An 18,713-nucleotide genomic window follows, 5' to 3' on the forward strand; every position below is an offset into this window, starting at 1 on the left:
AATAAATTTTTCGATTAATACAAATAACATATGTATGTATCTCACAGCATTAAAAAGTATTAGTATTTATAACTTATATCATACAAAAGATCGGATCCTCACAACGAATTTCAATGCATATCGATCACATTATATCGATAAAGCCTATCTAACGCGGTTGTATTTGGATTGCGATTTTACAGCAGGCAACAACTATTGCCATATTTTGGCCCCCACTGCAGAGGCAAAAGACTTCATACTTTTATTTTATACTTGATAACAGAATCAAAATTGTTTGTGTACCGTAATGCATTGTAATAACAGAATTCATCTTTATTGCGCCAGTCAGATTATGATGTGTAAAATCTCTTCATAATGTGTAAAAATATTAACCCCACAAATATTTTCTACAATACAATAATTATAATAATCGTTTTGGCTACTTATATTATACAATGTTGTTTAATTACATTTGTCGTTGGCATCGAATCGTACAATTATATACGATTTTTTGGACAATTATTAATTATATATATATATTAGGAATAAAAATGTATTGTATGTATTATTGACTGTGTGAATGCAAGGAATTTATGTTAATGAAATTACCTCTATGTATTTACACAGACCAATAAAAAAGTTCTAACTACATTTGCTAATATATCTATTGTATAATAAGATTTTTGTGTAATAAATAACGAATAACAAGCGCCAAATTAATAATGTAATAACATTTATTTACTTGAAGAGAATCAATTTAAAATGTTTTCGATTCAATTTTGTTTTATTTCTTTGTATGTGTGAAATTTTATTGTGATTTATTCTAGGACCAATAGGAGTACTTGAATATTTATAAGATATCAAATTATCTTTTGGTACATAATTGTATTAGAAATTGTGATTATCTGGACGGCGATCTATCCTTTTTATAGAAACTCTGCAAAAAAATTACAATAACTTTTTAATAATAAAATTTGTAAGAATAATTAAAGAATAGCTATAAAAAATAGTCACTCCAAAATAAAATAAAAATTTCTATCTCGATACTCAATTATTTCATTACGATTATGAATTACGATTATTATATAATTCTTTATTGTAATTCTGTCGTTTAGTTGGGTACATTGCTTACTTTTGCGGCTATGTCAGTAAGATGCTCGGCCATCGAAGTACCAGTTTGCTGTACCATATTATAAAAACGTCCTTTCCTTTGCAGGAGGAGATACGGACGGTCGGATTCCTAAAATCAGTGTCTCATTTTGTAAATTACTTTTACAGGGAAAGGATTAATCGCCGACTTGTACTTACCACAAGGTGCCCAGCGTCCATCACGAATATCCTATCGCTGTCCATAATAGTATCCAATCTATGGGCTATTGTGAACACAGTACAGTTTATAAATTTCGTCCTAACTGTCTTTTGTATAAGGGAATCCGTATAGGGGTCGATGTTGGCGGTCGCCTCGTCCAGTACCATGATCCGATTGTTCTTGATAATAGCGCGCGCGAGGCACAGCAGTTGTTTCTGGCCGACGCTGAAGTTGGATCCCTCATCGGACACTTTTGTGTTCAATCCGGCGGCCATGTCGGAGATGGCCTCCTTCAACTCGACATCCTGGAGCGCCTGCCACAGCACGGCGTCGGAATACTGATCGAAGGGATCGAGATTCCGTCGCAGACTTCCGGTGAACAGGAACGGCTCCTGAGGGATAATACTGATCTTCGAGCGGAAGTCGTGCAGAGCTATCGCGCCGGTGGATACGCCGTCTATAAAGATCTCACCCTCCATGCAGGCCAGGCGGAAGAGAGCGTTGATCAGCGACGACTTGCCCGCGCCGGTTCTACCGACGATGCCGATCTTCTCCTCCGGCACGATGGTGAAGCTGATGTTCCGGAGGATGTAACCGCCTCGGCGATTGTACTTTAAGCTTACATCCTTAAATTCCACGAGACCCTTCGTCGGCCAATCGTCCGGCGGCTTGGTCTCTGGCTTGCTGTCGATCATCGGTTCCTCTTCCAAACGGCTGTACTCGAGTATTCGCTCTATAGAGGTCAAGTGGCTCTCCAGCTCGGCCGTCTGTCTGATACCCCACTGAAGCAAGTTTATCAGCGCCATGGATTGCGTGATTATCAGTCCGATGTTACCAGCGACTGCCAGACTGTCGAAGACCGTGAAGACAATAAGTATCGTTCCGATGTAAAGCTGGCAGATGATGTCGATGTAGAAACCGAAGGCTCGAGAGGTAGACCGGAAGAGGAAGCAGGCGGACGCATAGATATCCTGATGAGCGCACAGGTCCGCCATCAATATCTCCTCGGCGTTAAAAGCCCTGATTGTCGTCAGACCCTGCAGAGACGCCCCGAGGTGGTCGAAGATCGGCGAACATGCTGGGCACAAATCGCATATTATTTGTCTTAATTCCTGTGCTTTGAGAAACGAAATCTAATCTCCACGAAAGCAAGTAAGTTCGTCTGGAAATGAAAGGATAAGGTGGAATACTTCGGTCTGTGCTTTCCTTTCGTTAAACATCCGTGATTAGTTCCGTGAACGTCTAAACGGATCTCCCAGAGTTCAGTGTTAACTCCCTATCTTTTTCTATCTCATTATTTAAGAGGGGACAGAGAGTTAACAGTTAACCTTCGATTAACAATTGACCGACGTTCGTGAAACTGGCCCTAAGATCGCCAAAGGCCCGAGTAAAGTCGAGACCACGTCCCAGTGAGAAATGATTCGTCGAAACGACGTCGAATCGACATCGACACCGTCGAATTGACGTCAATTTCAATTCGTCAAACGTCAATTCGACATCATTTCGACGTCGATCGACGAATCATTTCTCACTGGGGTAGTGGTCTCGTCTTCACCCGGGGCCTTTGGCGATCCGTCTACCCTGAGAAGACTCGGAGATCGAAGGTAATGTACGACTTCTCGTCGGCTACAGGTACCGTCTTTTGTTAGTGTCGCGTGGATTACTTACTTGTCCCTTCGAGGCGTTTGATACTGCGACCGGTGCTGACGTATATCATACGCAAATAGGTGCAAATGCAGGCGCAGAGCAGAGTGGGTATCGCCAACCACGGGGTGACCGCTATGATCATCACTGCTACCGTGATCGAGATGAGTCCGATCGTTATGATGTCGAATAGGGACATCGACATCATCAAGTCGATGATATTGATATCTCTGGCAAACCTGATCGCGAGAAATGTATTATTTTTCCTCTTTAGATAGAACTTCATCAAAGAGTTGTCCAAAGTGGACTGCGATAAATGGGAAGAGCACCGTAACGATTGAAGAGTGAGAAAGTTGCACCAAGCCAAATTCAAAATAATTACCTAGGCTTCTGCACTCACCGGTTTAATATACGGCCAGCTGGATTAGTACTGTAGAAGTACATGGTTGCGCGCAATATGCTACGAAACATGGCGGAGTGTAGATTTATCGAGGACCACATGCACACGTTGAAGTACACGATCGTCTGGAATTGCCACAGCAATATGATGGCCACCATCATAGCGCTGTACATGTAAAGCATGGAATCGCGAGATAGCGGGCCCTCCCATTGGAACTCCAGGGTGCTGTTGCCGGTCTCGTGCCACGAACTCGACTCGACGTTCACCCAGAACGCGACGAAGTAGTCGCTGCCGCCGGATATCGCCTGGGTCACTAAGAAGATTATCATCATCAGCGTGATTATGACGGGCCTCTTGCTCGCCTTGAAGTAAGCGAGCAACATTCCGTGAGATACGCGACCCTTGGTCATCGTTTCCTGCGTCTCGATCGGCGAGACGTCCCCGTTGTCTCTCGCCTCGTCCTTCAACGAGATGTGACGCTGAATCTCGGACTGCTTGCTCTCGGCCTCTTTGCACTTCGTGTCCGCCGCCTTCACCAGCTTCATAAAGTCGAGGCCCAACTCTTGTAACTGATCGAACGTACCCTTCTGCTCGACGCCGCCGTCATTCATCACAATAATCTGGTCGGCGAGTTGCAGGTACTGCAGCTGATGCGTCACCAGAATCCTCGTTTTCCCCTGATCGGCAAACGTGAAACGAAATCATTAAAATCCAGCACGGAGAAGCCTGAATCATCTTAATTCGTATTTTCAAATCATTCAGAATGTTCTTCATCGCGGACAGTTCAAATATAGGAAAGTTCCCCGCAAAATCTTTAGTTTTAGCAGATTAGTAGAGAAGACACACCATCAAGTTCTGTTCTATCATTATTACTGTCGCGCTGCTAATTCTTAGTTAATTGTCACCGAGGTGTGTTTCTAAAATCGAGAAACGAAATTAATACGTTGGTCTTGATTATCAAATCATCAAAAGTGAAGCAGCTAGGAAAACTGAATAATTTGACGACACGAAACTCAATGAAACTCGACCATTCCTATAAAAATTCTTTCCTGTTCGTCGCGATGTGAACTTTTGCTGTTTTTACCTTTAGGTAGCCGCAGATGCACTTGTCCACGAGCCGCCTGCTGACGTGCGTGTCTACGGCGGAGAGAGGATCGTCCAGCAGATAAATATCGGCGTCTTTGTAGATCGCTCGCGCCAGGTTGATCCTGGCACGCTGGCCGCCGCTCAGATTGATGCCCCTCTCGCCCACGATGGTGCGGTCGCCGTGAGGAAACGAGTCTATGTCCGATTCCATCTGGCAGACTCTGATCACCTCGTCGTAACGCTTCTTGTCCATCGCCTGACCGAACAGAACGTTCTGCCTCACGGAAGACGCGAAGATCCACGGTTGCTGGCTGACGTAGTTTATTCTGCCGCGACTCTCGATGTTTCCGCTCGTCAACGGCAGTTCCTGGAGTATCGCTTGCAAGAGACTGCTCTTACCCGAACCGACCTGGCCCACGATGGCGACGAAGCTTCCGGGTGGCACGGTCAGGCTTACGTTACGCAACGTGTCGTCCTTACTGTCGCCGTGCCACTTGGCGTTTACATTGGTCATACGAAGTGCAAGCGAATCAGTAACGTGACATGGGATCTGCTTCGTCTTGGTGATTTCAGCGTGCAGCATGAATCTTCGCAAACGACGAAGGCAAACCAATGCCTGTACCATTTGATGGAGACCTGCGGAACATCTTTTATTAGAAATTAAATTCTCACAAGTAAGTTTCAAAATGTTCATAAGTAAGTCTTTTGCGAGGAATTAAAAAATTTAAATTCCTGTCTTGGCTCTTATATTCTTTCGAATTATGATTTTACGTCAGAGCCTTAGGAATTTTATTGTTTAATATTCATAGTTATCTCATAAAAATTCCCATAAAATGGACATTAAAATGAAGTATAACATTAATCTTCAACAAATGGTAAATTTTTTGTATCTTATCTTTAAAAAATCGTTACACTCAAGATACGTGTAAGGTAAATAACTAAATTATACCGCGCGTTGTAAGACTTAATCTTTTTATCTTTAATCACAGTAAAATAGAAATGGTACTATGAGTCACGGGTCTCCTAAGGATTAATTCTCAGCATGTCATTTATGACAAAAGAATATCAATTGTTGAATTTTGATAGTCTTACCCATCGCAAATCCAAAGATCAACGAGTTCCGTATAGCATTGTAATATGCTGTTACCAAGTACACTTTCTCAGCATTGATGTAGTTTCCGAACAAGACGTATGCCGATATCGCGAAGAAGACACTGAGTCGCGGCACACAGCAGTCGAAAGTAAAGGCTAATTGTTTTAGAATAGAGTATTTTTTTATTACGATCATCTCACGCCTGCAAATAATTAGATTCTAACAACAATTTGGTAAAATGTCTAAGGGCTTCCATTGAGTAACATAATCTGTATTAATTTAGTATAAATAGGAATGCAAATGTAATCTTTTACTCAACTACAAAGGACAGTATTGCGTACAGATACGAATGGCATATAAAATAATAATAAAAAAAACAGAAAGACAAAATTAACACACTTACTTTCTCGACTTTTCCACCAGATTGTAAAAAGGAATTTCCCAAACATACATTTTAATCACTTGCAATCCGGTGATCACTTGATTCATCAGCCTGAGCCTGTCGTCTGTTCTTTCTGCTACTTTAAGCGTCAAGGGTGCGATTATCTTCGCCAAGCACGCTGAAACAGTGCGTGCCATTTGGATACGTGACACACAGTAATGGTATGATTTTTATCACCATTTATTTACGAAAGTGTGCCAGTACCTTGAAGAGGTATGAACAATAAAAAGGCCGTTATTGCTATCACCGCTGCCCATCCAATTTCGACAAATGTAACGTACGTGATCCATATGATTTGAATAGGAGCGATCCAAATGTAATGCAGATCTATGAGGGACATTTCCAATCTGGTAATATCGCTACTCAGAAAATTTACCATCTGAAAATGGGATATACACTCATAAAATGCGGATTAATCCTTCAAGCATTCATTAAAATTTCTTTTTTTCATCACTTCAATAGCCTTGGCTTTACGAATAATTTGGTAGCCTCGCTAACAAATAATTATCTAAATAGAAAATGGTGTTGCTTATTTTGCAGACAATCCCTCTATGTTCCCCAACACCCTTAGGTTCGTCACTCGTTTCCGTCTTCTTTCTTGCTTTGTACTGCTCGGTCTTCACGTTTGCTATACAATGAAACTTAGGAAACGAATACCTAGCTTGTATCTGGCTCACCTGTCCAACGGATGTCTCATTGTCCAGTACAGAATTGGAGAGCTTCAATACCTTTCGGTAAATCAACGCGGTACAGGCCACCTTCATTTTCAATCCCAAGTGAAACGAGCACTGCAGTGAGTAATGCATGATAAAAGTGTCCAGGATGGACAACAGGACTAAACCGGCTGCGTTGTAATACACCTCGTTACTCCATTCTTTCTTTTCGCTCGCGAAAAAGCGTAACAAATTGGCAAGTAATAACGGCTGGTACATTCTGCAATGTAATTAAATATAGTAAGAAGCAACACGTATGAACATTATTTTCTGAACTAGACGTTAAGGGTATTACATATTGCGCAATTTAAATCGCGAGATTTGCTTGACGTACCTAGAAAACAATTCCATAATTGCTTCCGCAACTCCAATTAGCAGAAGCGGTTTTCCAAAACAGCGCAACAGTACCCTAAGCAACTGCGGTTTACGGCCATTTTTCTTCTTACCGCACAATTCGACCTCTCTTTCCCAAGCTTTGCCTATACGTTCCCCCAAACGGCTGGTTCTGTCTTGCGAAAGAGTAGCGTAAAGATCGGTTTCCTCCAAATCTCTTTTGTAGCCAGTCCGAAAAATGTCTCGGGTCCACCTGTATGCATGAATTGCTAAAGTCTATGAATTTACACATATAGCTTATTATCTTAATTGTTATTATCTTTTTGCAGCAAGCAATCGATATTCGGGGCACATGCAAGTGGCGACAGTGGCGAGCATTGCTTTGAACAGGCATTAAAGTCTTTCTCGTACGTGAAGCTTCAAGATAAACGGCTATCTCCAATAAAAATATTTTCAACATTTCCTCATTATTAAGCCGCGAATTGATATATTACAATATGATATTTTATAACAAATGTGCGAATTTACAAGTGACTCAATCGTAGTATCCAACTGTTCTTACATAATTACATAATTTTTAATCATATGTACATATGCATATACATTTACTTTTGATTTAGATAGTAGATTACGGGCTACTTTTAATACCTACCAAAAGGTGAGAAGGGAAATGACATTCGCACGTTGCCGTGGATTTTTTGGAAATTTCTTTTGATCGTTGCTTATCATCGTGACGCGTGGAACTATTACTCATCTTCAAATATTTTTCACTTTAAATGTAGCTTGTGCTGTCTGTACATTTTCATTAATTATTGCGAAGAATGATTAACTAGAACGATAACAAGAGAAAACAGATAAGATAACAGACAAATAGAGTTTTTATGTGTAGAATGCATAAAAATGTCCTAGATCACACGCGCTTTAGTTTAATTGCACTTCTTTGATCAATTACCGTAGAGAGAGGAGGTTTATCTCAAACGTCCAACTTTCAACGTTATATATTTCAATAATAAATAAAAAAAATCTAGTTAAAACCATGGAAAGGCTAGAGCATAAAATGTTGGTACAATAATTTTACGGAGCAAAATTGCGTATTGTACTCACCAAATCGACGGTGTTCAGGACCATTTCGGGACTCTCGTCAACCGCCTGGAAACAACACGGTCGAGTCTGTCAATGACACTTTATCACATCCCGTGCACTTTATCATATTTCCTTACATATTCTTATCGTGAGTGAAATGCACACAACTACGCAATCAAATCTCCGAGAAGAAAAAGGATATTTAAAAGATGTAATCAATTATATCTCATCTGGATATACTGTAGCGTTTTCTTCACGAGATTGCTATATTGTTATGTACACGGCGTAAGACGCTACTGTGTCTACTGAAACTCGTTATCCTGACGCTTAAAACGATTGTAAATTTACTGATAGCACGAGCTTCTTCTTTATCACTGTTTCGAAAGACAGGAGTTTACGTTTTCGTTTAACGTAAGACCTGGTTGGCTTAACTTGACGCTATTTTCAAATTCATTTACGAATGTCTTCCATCCTTCTGAGGTATTATGTATTAGTTTTAGGAATATTTATCATTAATGATCAGCGATTTAGTAATTTTCGATTTTAAAGCGATATAATTTATTTTACGCGTGTGTGTAAATGTATATGTCATCAGGTGAAATCAATTTATACATTTTGATTTAAGACAAATTTTTTATTGCTCACATGCACACGTAAATTTATCACTTGTAATATTAGCTAACTAGTACTGAATTTATGCGCAATGCGTTTGCCAGGTACTTGGATCGTATAATTCTCAATACGAATGAGTATGACATTATACGAACGGGAACGATACTTTCTTCATATTTTCTCGTATGCAGAAAGTAACATCTGGCGAATAGCTGCAGCGAAAGGAAACGATATTATTGCATGTCATCGAAGCACGCCGAAGAACTTCTGTAACACGGAAAATAAGAGAATATTCGGGGAGAGCTGTAATTACGGCGTGTCTGCGATATTTTTGGCGAAATTCTTCTGCGATTCTGCTTCCGATATCGCGTGCATGAAGACAGCGTAAAAGGTACGCGCGTCTGGCTTATTAATCTTGCAAGAAAATTGCCGTTGCAAAATTGATGATATGACATTCATTTTGCATGATCGGCATTTCTCCGCATCTCCCAGCATTCGGCTGGGAAAGTTTACCTCGAAGCTAACGCGATACATTTATTGTCAGTCCACTGTACGCCTTCGACCAGTGTCGAAGTCGAGAAAGTCATGCAGGTACTGGACAACAATGCAAAGAATGTCTCGCCACGAAGGAAAGAATATATTCCTGAATAACTTGGTATTTTATTTTCAGTCGGCGGATCTCACTCGAGCGTCAGCCATAGTTAATTTAAACAGAAGGTTCTTGGGCTTTCTGGGCTTATGGCCGTGCAAGCTGAATCATTTTCTATTCGCATTCTTTACCATGTACATGATAATTTATCTTACCATGGCAGTGGGCCATCTGATCAAGATTTTCGGCCATCTGCAACTCGTTGTGGGAAATTTAACGGACAACGTTCTGTTCGCGATGATACTCGGAAAAATGTTTATATGCAGACGGAGCAGCGCGATTATGGCCAAGTTTCTGAAAAGCATCGAGGCCGATTTCACGACGGAAATGTACGATAATGTCCAGGAGAAAATGGCGTATCTGTATTATAACGAGATCGCGGTCATCTTTATCAAGTTCTCGCTGGGCATAGCCGGGTTCACGGCTACACTGTATTACCTCAGAAAATTTCTGGAAAATTGGAGCACAAGTAAGTACAATCATGCGTTTCCATGCGCAAGACTTAAAGCTGTATTTCATGATAATGACTTAAAAAGCATTATTTATCGTTCATTATCTATCATGCCGTCGCGTCATTATTTACACTTCCAAAGTGGAATGTACCGCGTTTAACTCGATACTTTGAAATACCAAGGTTCAGCGGCGGGAATAACAATTGAATTATTTCTAGTATTTTTAAACAATGCACGCCGTTACTTATTTCAACGAGATCGTATATTGCGACGCTACAACTTTCGTTTTAAATACTCGAATATTTTAATTCTACTTGTACGTCGATAGAAAGCGGCAGATATCTGTACAAAAAGATTAAGTAATGCTTGCACATTGGTTCTCGTTTGGATCAGTTTGATCGATGATACGCATATTCCAATTAGGCTACAGTTGGATAAATACAATAAGGGCGGTGGAAAATTAAATGTGACCTGATGTGTATAGTAGTGGCCGGTAATTTTTCTTATGAATTACCGTATCCGGTTCATCCCTTCTTTGAGATCGAGGACACGACCACGTACATATGCATGTGTCTCTACCTGGCGATGGCGATACCGATTATAGTATGCGGTTACTCTGGACCGGATGCTTACGTACTCAGCATGGCTCTTCATGTTTGCGGCCAGTTTGCCGCTTTATCATGCAAAGTCGACAATTTGCTAAGGGACCACGAGAACTACCATCGCCACATCACTAACATCGTATTGAGACATCACCAGTTAATAACGTAAATCTCTATTCGATTTGCGCGTGCACGTAAATACGTAACTTTAGTGTTCTTTCAAATTGCGTTCGTATAACACGTTGCACCTTGTAGATTATAACAAGCCATTAACTGTTAGCTGTTAATGTCGATCCGCGTTTTAACAATGCACCGCGATTCCAGATTAGCGGAGATCTTGGAGAACAACTTCAACCTGATATGCCTACAGCAAACTCTGGGCACTGTGTTCTTGCTCTGTTTCACTTTGTATCATATGATGTTGGTGAGCTTCATGAATTACCTAAGGATCGGAAGATTATTCCCTTATAATATGTTACTGTGATAGTATATAAAATTATGAAGAAACTGAAAATTTATTGTTCTTTCAAGTTTATCAAATAACGGTTGATTAAATTATATTTCAGACCTCGGAAGTCGGCGAAGATACTAATGTTGTAGTTTTCGTATTATACGCAATCTGTGTATTTAGTACAATTCTTGCTTATTGCTATATAGGCGAGTGCCTCATTACTGAGGTAATTATGAAAAGTTAATTCACCTTGACATTAAAATATCAATTTATTTATGATATCTTAGGATGGACGTTAAGTGTAAAATTTGCTTGTATCTCAATGTTCATTCTAAATTTTTATCTATTTCGATTAAACTTAAAAATATTTCTTTAGAAAAGCTCGAACGTATTAAACACAAGTTATTTATCATTCGCGAAATTAGACAAATGTAATAACATTGCTTATTTCATTCAGAGTACCGCATTACGCGAGGCGTTTTATAATTCCGATTGGTACAATAATGCACCTTCGCGTACGAAGTTAGTCGGCATGTGTATGATTCGATCTGAGAAACCATTAATGCTGACTGCCGGCAAATTCGTCATGTTATCCTTGAACACGTTCACGAGTGTGAGTTAACGAATCATGTGTCTATATTGTATACTTTTTTATCGTTTTATTACTATTTTTAGAGAACATTCCATTTACAGATTGTGAAAACATCGATGGCGTATCTGTCCATGTTACGTCAGTTTGGGTAAAAGACATTTAAGACACTTCGCCGAAAAATGTACAAAATATGGAAACGTGTAAAGATAACCGGATTATTATAATTTACAACCTTAATGCCAAATATATACATACATAATATATATGTAACAATTAAATGTAACAATTTATAAAAGGTTATAATTAATATATAAAATACATAATATGTTATACATTGCAAATGATATTTGAAATGTGGGCTCAAAGATCTATTTAGATTATAACAAGATTTTAGCGAGAATAAGAAAAGTGATTGATGATAAAAGAATCCAAACTATACATAATATATACAAAATATATAACTATAATAATATGTAATCAGTAGTCTTTTATGTATTATATTTCTGAGAGACTTACTAACGGCTGGTACGTTTCGCCATTTAGCAAGTAGCATGGTTTCGCCATGTAGCATCGCTCTTGCAATACTGTACGGTTCCGTTTCGTCGGAGTTAATGCAACAAATGCATTTAATTATGCGCACCACGCGAAGATGATTACGCTAATGATATTAAGTGCTTATAAGAAGTTTAATGATGATCGCTGCGGTTTTTCTACGCCGCGGCGCGCCGTACCAAATGTAAAAGAAATAGAAGACGCACAGATGTACGGTGACGAAGCAAAGGAGCGACTTTTCATGGTACGAGACGGTAAGATAATTAGTGCGCAAGGAAAGATGATGGCTCTAATAACAACTTAATGGCAGATCGGCTATTAAGCTGTTATGTTACCTATCAGGTATAGAATGTAAAAGGGCAAAATGACAAGATAAGTACCAGACCAACGCAAGTTTAATCGTGATATTATGCATTACGCATGCATGGGAGACTATGACACAAGCCTGATTCGCGGCGGAACGAATCACGATCGGACGATCGGTTGATGAAAGGCTGTACAACTCGGTTTGCTATGAAAGTAAGAAGTGGATACTCTGCTCGCGAAAGACATCCCGTAACGTTTCGGCCAGAGAAGGCAACTTCTCTGCGCTCGATACCAATTGAATCGTGCCTATTCAATTGATATATTGAACTGAACCCTAGCGGCACAGTGCATTGGCTAAACGTTGGTCCAATGTTGGTTAAATTAGAGATGCATTGGCCGATATTGTCCAACGTGAAGCATAAAATAAAAAAATAATAAATATTGGGAATACTAGATTTATATTATTTCAACGAAAGAATGTGAATCGCCAGTAGTTAATTAACAGTAAAAATAATTGTTAGACATTAGGCTGGCAGATGGTTTATTTGATTGATTCCGACTGATCTCATGTTGTAATCGATACATTTTTAAGCTTCAATGTCCTATAAAGAACTTGTAGATTATCAAATTCCTTGAAAAGGACCACAACCCATGTATGGTCGAAACATCGGAATGAAACAAATAAACCATCTGCCAGCCTAACGTCGTCTAACAATTCTTTTTACTGTTATATTATTTCCCAATATTGCGCCAACAGATTGTGCTACTAGGGAAATATTGATATATTTCCTTGAGCGATTTAAACAATATATGTTACTGTCACTTTCAACGGACTTTCATTCGAAACGATGTAATATTACAGAACGAAGTCGACCATATCGAAGATTTATTTGTTCATTTAGAACGGATCTTTTCCATCGGAGGCATATGGCCGTCCAAGAGGACGTACTTCCGTTTCGCGATTTACATCACGCACTTCGCGCTTTATCTCGTTATGGCGTATAGAGACTTTTACGACGTCTTCGGTAATCTCGAGCTGATGGTGATGAACCTCGTGGAAACGGTAGCTTACTCCATGACGTTCCCGATGGTGTGGCTGATACGCTGCAGCAACGTGCTGAGGCTCGTAATCGACGTGATAAAGAAGGACATGGTGGAACGGAAATTTGAGAATTCCGAGGAGGAGAGGATTTACTACAATTACAATTTTATATCCAAGATATTCACGTACGGCTCGATCGTCGGTATGTTCATCACGGTCGTATCGCTGTACCTCAGACCGCTCGTGTATGTCTTGACTGCTAATCAAGGTACGTGAAATTCATTAAACTCTCTTACTAGTCATCATAAATATGTTCTATCCGTAATAGGGAGATATTTAAGTCAGACTGCCTCGTTCAACACTCACCAAACAATCTGTCAATTTCCTAGCGGAAAAATGTCTATAAATAACTACAAAAAATTGATTTGAAATAGAAATTTGTAGAAATTTTGTGTCTTCGTTGAAACTAATTTTTTCATTACGTTCTTCAAATACTCCCCGTTACCAATGTACTTTATCCAAAGCAGAATTCGTTTTTTATCACTAACGTTTTTTCCATTTTCTTTCAGTGTTACGCAACGGTACGGAGTCGTTCATGTTACCCTACAGAGTTCATCCGTTTTTCGACACCGGCAATACTCATACATACATATTGATGTATCTCTATCTATTTCCGATGATTTACATCTCCGTTTGCCACATGGCGGCGATTTGCCTGATGGTTATCTTAGTATTCCACATTTGCGGCGAATTGTCCATCCTGTCATATCGTATTAGACACATTGGAGAACATTCGGAAGCTGTAGTAGCAGACAGAATTCGAAGCTTCGTTCGAATGCACCTTAAGATAATATGGTAAAAAATATTGCCAGTTGCGTAATAGGGCATTGATCTCTGTGTTTAATTTATCCGTTTATTTCGGTATGTTGATTAAAGGCTGGCGAAATCCGTGGACGATACTTTCAATTTGGTTCTTTTGGACGAACTCCTTGGTAACAGTGTCGTACTTGCTATCTCGCTGTATTACGTCATAATGGTATGTTACATTATCGAACATATTACTGTATCTAGTTTCTAATTTGTGTGTTAACTGTTAGTCGGTAAAAAAATGCTACTAATATTTTCATGATATATTTATGGCCACCAAATTCATTTGACATTACACCGCTTAATTTTCGTTCTATGAGGCTTTGTTAAAATTTGTACGAGCCAAGAAGGCGATCGTTTTTCTCCTGTTTTTCCGTCCGTCAATCGCACAATCAGGCCCAGTTTTTCATCTTCTGGTTGACTGTTAACCGGAGGTTAGTCGACTCTCCATCTTTTTTGCATTATTATCCAAGAAGAGATAGAAAATCGACTAACCTCTGGTTAACAATTAACCATAAAATGAAAAACCGGGCCATCCATCATGTATCTCTTTCCGTCATGTGTATAAAAATTTTTATTAAATTAATCTCTGTTTGGAGAATATAATCAAAATTATGATTGAAAGTCATAGAAGATACTGCATATTTCTTCTTATAAGTGACACTTTGTATCTTTTAGAACTTGGAGGTGTCAGAAATAGCGACCTGCTGCACTTTTACTTTCTTCGCCATTATCGCGCTTGTTATGCTCTTTGGATATTGCTTAATCGGTGACCAACTAACTCAACAGGTATCTGAGATAGAGAAAAGTTCTCTATTATGAGATAGGCTTCTAATATGAGACAGCAGGTTTTCAGCATCAAACTTTTATCACAAATCTTTATTTACAACGATTACACGATCTATGAATTTTCTACTAAACAGATTTCACGCCAATTAATTAACGATGACACCAAAAGGTGATGCCTATTAATTTAGTAAAAACCCTGCTATCTTATAGGAGCTTATCCCATAATATAGGACTTTCCCCTAATAATTAAAACTCCAAATTTCATTCGACCACAGCTAGCCACATTTGTTAATTAACCAGTTAATTGCAGAAAATTTCTTGCGAAAACTATCACGTCAGCCAGAGTTTGAACCTGGACTTCTCTTACTCTCTAGGCGGGCGACTCATTTCTCGCAATTCTCTCTATTTTTCGCAATACATTTTCCACATTAACCGATTAATTAACAAACGTGGCCAGCTGTGATCGAATGAAATTTGGAGTTTTATTATTATACTGGCAATTTTGAAGAAACTAATCTTAAAACTAGTAACATACATTTTTTAATCGTAGTTTTTATACTTGTTTTGTGTTTAGTGTATAAACGTGCAGAATGCGTACTACGAATGTAATTGGTACAAAATGCCGGTCGGTTGCAAAAGGTGCTTGCTAATCTGTATGATTCGGGGACAAGTTATGCTCTATTTAACAGCCGGAAAATTTTATATATTTTCCTTAAACAGTTTTACGGACGTAAGTGTGTCGAAATAATATTCTCACGCGTGAGAACAATTGGCCACACTGATATTACATTCGCAATCGTGGGTGACGATCGAAGAGCTCACATTCAAATTGTTTCAAGCCATTTAAAAAGAAACATATACGTTCTTTGTAGCCTTTGCAACACTGTTCTTATTTTTGAATATTCTAATTGTATATAATGTTATATATATTGCAGGTTATCAAAACTTCCTTGGCGTATCTGTCGATGCTGCGTACCCTCTTATGAAAAATTATGAACAGATTTACGTATGACTCACAATATTAAACAAATCTGTGCGCTACAGATAGAAAAGTGCACTTAGTGCCATTTTGAATTGCAACAAAATATCAACATCGTAAAATATATTAATCAAAGTAATTTACAGTACATAATTTGTCCCAAAGCTCGTAGTAGAAAAAGTAAAACGGATCAAACATTATTGCAGAAAATTCTCGTAAAATCCCGCGTCCCAATATTTTTGGAAATTCGTAAAGCTTATTGCACGCGCGATCATTCCTAGAGCCAATTGACAGCAATTTGCGTTTGAAATCATATGTCCGTCGACGTCGAGGACCAATTACGAAGGATAACTTTTAGTTTGAATCAAAAGCACATGTGTCTCGGGTAACACGTTTATATGCAATTTATACGTAAATTTTGCCCAGGCTATCCCCAGATTCTATAGACAGTTCTGAGCATTGAGACCGAGATTACTTGCACTCCCGATTTCTTATATTCGGTGCAGTTTCGTGTGAGCTCTCGAGGAAAGAACAGCTTAAAACGCGATGCAGGTGAATTGTAAATTGTCATTAATGTTACGATAAATCATGAAAAATTCTAAGACGTTATGTCATTCGGCGATTAATTAGAGGCTTTTTACAGTGTAAGATTAAAAAGACTTGAACCGACTAAGAACTTGTTTCAGAAAAAAAAATTTGCTAATGTCAATCTTATTTTCTCAGTTAATTTCGGCTACTTCAGTTTTTTCATAGCTCTGAAATGTCTGGATCCCTTTCCTCTCGTCGACGACATCTTAAACACGCGATCGTGAATTTGAGAAAGAATACAACGTTCTCAGATACTTGTGCAAATAAGTATGCGACGTTTATATAACGATCCAATTGGTGAGATCATATAACGGCAACTATGAAGGACTTTGATAAGACGAGTTATAGAACCGGCGAGGAGACGAAAGCATTTACGACCTATAACGCCAAGTCAGAGATCTTCAACGAGCCGTTGATGGTTTGTTCCGTTGACATCTTTATTATATTATTTAACTCCTATTGTAATTATCCTCGGAAACGGTGAGTCACATTTACGTAACGTAATCAGTACCCAGGAGAACTGTGTGAAATATGTAAAGAAATAAAGTATCTAGCGTACCGCAACACGGTAGCCTTTCTGGCTAATGTCATTGAACGTTTTTCTTCTAGGATGAAAATAGTGATCAACAATATACGTGACCTATCTATTTTTAATCTATCTATTTAGGACATGTTCTACTGATTGTCTTATCACTTATGACCGTTTTATGAGACCGAGAATTAGGTACGAGAGTGCGCGGACGTATACACTCACACTTTGCAAATGCCATCTATCTTGGTCAGCGATTTCGGACAAAGCGTCGCTGAATATACTTGGTCTTTCACATTCGCCAGATGTCAGTGTTCCCGCTTCGTATATTAATAATACATTGGCACCGAACTCTGTAATTGCGGCACGTGATGCGCATGCATATACGATTATTGCGGCGAGCTCTCGCACATGCACGCGACAACAATTTTTATTAAGATCTAAAAATGATCAGAAGAACTGTTTGTTCGTCCAAAACTTTTCTTCAGTTTCATGCTCCAATTGGAAATGTACATTTTTATTCTTTTTCATTTTTCTTAACATCAAGACTCTCTTTGAATAGGTCTTCTATTTTAGATTTTGGCTCCCCCTTCAAATTTATCAATACATAAAAATTGAGTATCTCAATTAAATTAATAATTAATTTCGAGAAAATTTGGTTTTTAGTTGTAACAAATTATGAATATATTTATTGACTTTAAGATATCCTAAGTTGATATATAAATTTGTTTCAGGCTGGGAAAAATAATGGAGAGGACAATAGTTCGATGCGGCAGTTTTACTTTTTTTTAAGGAACTACGTCTCTTGTGTGCATAATCAGTTATCTAACGGTGAGTCAATGTTATGTACCTAATGATAATCACATGATTTTATTAATTGCAATGATTCATCGATTACTTCGAATTGCTTTTTATTCAAATTTGCATTCAGTTTTGAAAGAGCTTATGGTACTTGATTTAATATTATCTTACGTAAGAAAGTACATCGTATACACTTACCAAGAAATTCGTAAGCCTGCAGAGCGTAGTACTCAGAAAGAATGTGTTATTTCAAACAAATTACGAATTTCATTTGAAGTGGAAACCGATTGGTACTCGATCGAGCACACTCGAGAATGAAACACTGTGTATCGTTTCGCGGCGTCGCGTAAGCTTTCACGAAGGGAAAAGGCGGTCGACTGTCCCACACTCCACTCCGCAAGTTGTAATTAAAGCCGCGTGAAGGTTGCACGTATACTACAATTTAGACAAACCACTCAGTCAATATGTAAACGGGCGAACGACGTGTTACACCACGCTACGTCACAAAAAGACAGTCGTTTATTGGTTGGTCTTCTCAGCAATTTTTTTTGTTTGTAAAGCAATTTCGACAGCAGCAAGATTGTGAGTTATTCCGAGAAAGATGACAACATCAGCTTTTCGGATCTAGAAAAAATATGAAACTGCTTATTTAGAAAGAATAAAAAGATGCCAGGTGCATCATTAAAAAATAAATTGCAGTAATATACATTTGGACAAAGCGAAAAGTTTTTCGAGTAGGAGATGCTAAAGAAAATTAAAGTACGAAAGATATTTAAAGAGAGAAAGAGAGTGTAAAACAATTTAATTTACGCTTTATTTA

The 18,713-nt window shown here is 38.7% G+C and overlaps 2 protein-coding genes across 3 annotated transcripts; one reads left to right on the forward strand and one right to left on the reverse strand.

The window, feature by feature from the left end:
- Window positions 1-724: 724 nt before the first annotated feature.
- Window positions 725-18,689, reverse strand: LOC105563935 (probable multidrug resistance-associated protein lethal(2)03659). Of its 2 annotated transcripts, XM_012015945.1 has the most exons (14): window positions 18,092-18,689; window positions 8,104-8,148; window positions 7,652-7,828; window positions 7,001-7,252; window positions 6,631-6,886; window positions 6,158-6,332; window positions 5,915-6,071; window positions 5,511-5,713; window positions 4,417-5,054; window positions 3,333-4,009; window positions 2,957-3,171; window positions 1,288-2,366; window positions 1,112-1,219; window positions 725-916 (listed from the first exon to the last, which is right to left on the reverse strand). In XM_012015945.1, exons 3-14 carry the CDS (start codon window positions 7,726-7,728, stop codon window positions 881-883), a joined length of 3,873 nt encoding a protein of 1,290 aa, XP_011871335.1. In that variant the 5' UTR covers window positions 7,729-7,828; window positions 8,104-8,148; window positions 18,092-18,689; the 3' UTR covers window positions 725-880. The 2 variants fall into 2 exon arrangements, with proteins under 2 accessions (XP_011871335.1, XP_011871334.1); XM_012015944.1 differs by lacking the exon at window positions 18,092-18,689 and having other exon boundaries at window positions 8,104-8,390.
- LOC105564073 lies at window positions 8,717-18,095 on the forward strand. The gene is made up of 15 exons (XM_012016173.1): window positions 8,717-9,812; window positions 10,280-10,562; window positions 10,722-10,821; window positions 10,964-11,074; window positions 11,306-11,461; window positions 11,542-11,588; window positions 12,113-12,236; window positions 12,437-12,511; window positions 13,161-13,608; window positions 13,910-14,195; window positions 14,277-14,376; window positions 14,886-14,996; window positions 15,571-15,726; window positions 15,932-17,287; window positions 17,827-18,095. Exons 1-14 carry the CDS (start codon window positions 9,143-9,145, stop codon window positions 15,980-15,982), a joined length of 2,718 nt encoding a protein of 905 aa, XP_011871563.1. The 5' UTR covers window positions 8,717-9,142; the 3' UTR covers window positions 15,983-17,287; window positions 17,827-18,095.
- Window positions 18,690-18,713: the final 24 nt, after the last annotated feature.

This window comes from Vollenhovia emeryi, unplaced genomic scaffold (genome assembly GCF_000949405.1).
Source record: "Vollenhovia emeryi isolate VEMERY1.0 unplaced genomic scaffold, V.emery_V1.0 DF939169.1, whole genome shotgun sequence".
NCBI classification, from domain to species: Eukaryota; Metazoa; Arthropoda; class Insecta; order Hymenoptera; family Formicidae; genus Vollenhovia; species Vollenhovia emeryi.

What these genes read in the sequence shown, in the direction of transcription:
- LOC105563935 (XM_012015945.1), bottom strand. Translation starts at nt 7,728, where the DNA reads ATGATAAGCAACGATCAAAAGAAATTTCCAAAAAATCCACGGCAACGT. An exon ending in ATTATGGAATTGTTTTCTAG is followed by an intron (nt 6,887 to 7,000) that starts GTACGTCAAGCA and finishes ATTACATTGCAG; the next exon opens with AATGTACCAGCCGTTATTAC. An exon ending in TGGACGCTGGGCACCTTGTG is followed by an intron (nt 1,220 to 1,287) that starts GTAAGTACAAGT and finishes CACTGATTTTAG; the next exon opens with GAATCCGACCGTCCGTATCT.
- LOC105564073 (XM_012016173.1), top strand. Translation starts at nt 9,143, where the DNA reads ATGACATTCATTTTGCATGATCGGCATTTCTCCGCATCTCCCAGCATT. An exon ending in AGACATCACCAGTTAATAAC is followed by an intron (nt 10,563 to 10,721) that starts GTAAATCTCTAT and finishes CCGCGATTCCAG; the next exon opens with ATTAGCGGAGATCTTGGAGA. An exon ending in ATGCACCTTAAGATAATATG is followed by an intron (nt 14,196 to 14,276) that starts GTAAAAAATATT and finishes TGTTGATTAAAG; the next exon opens with GCTGGCGAAATCCGTGGACG.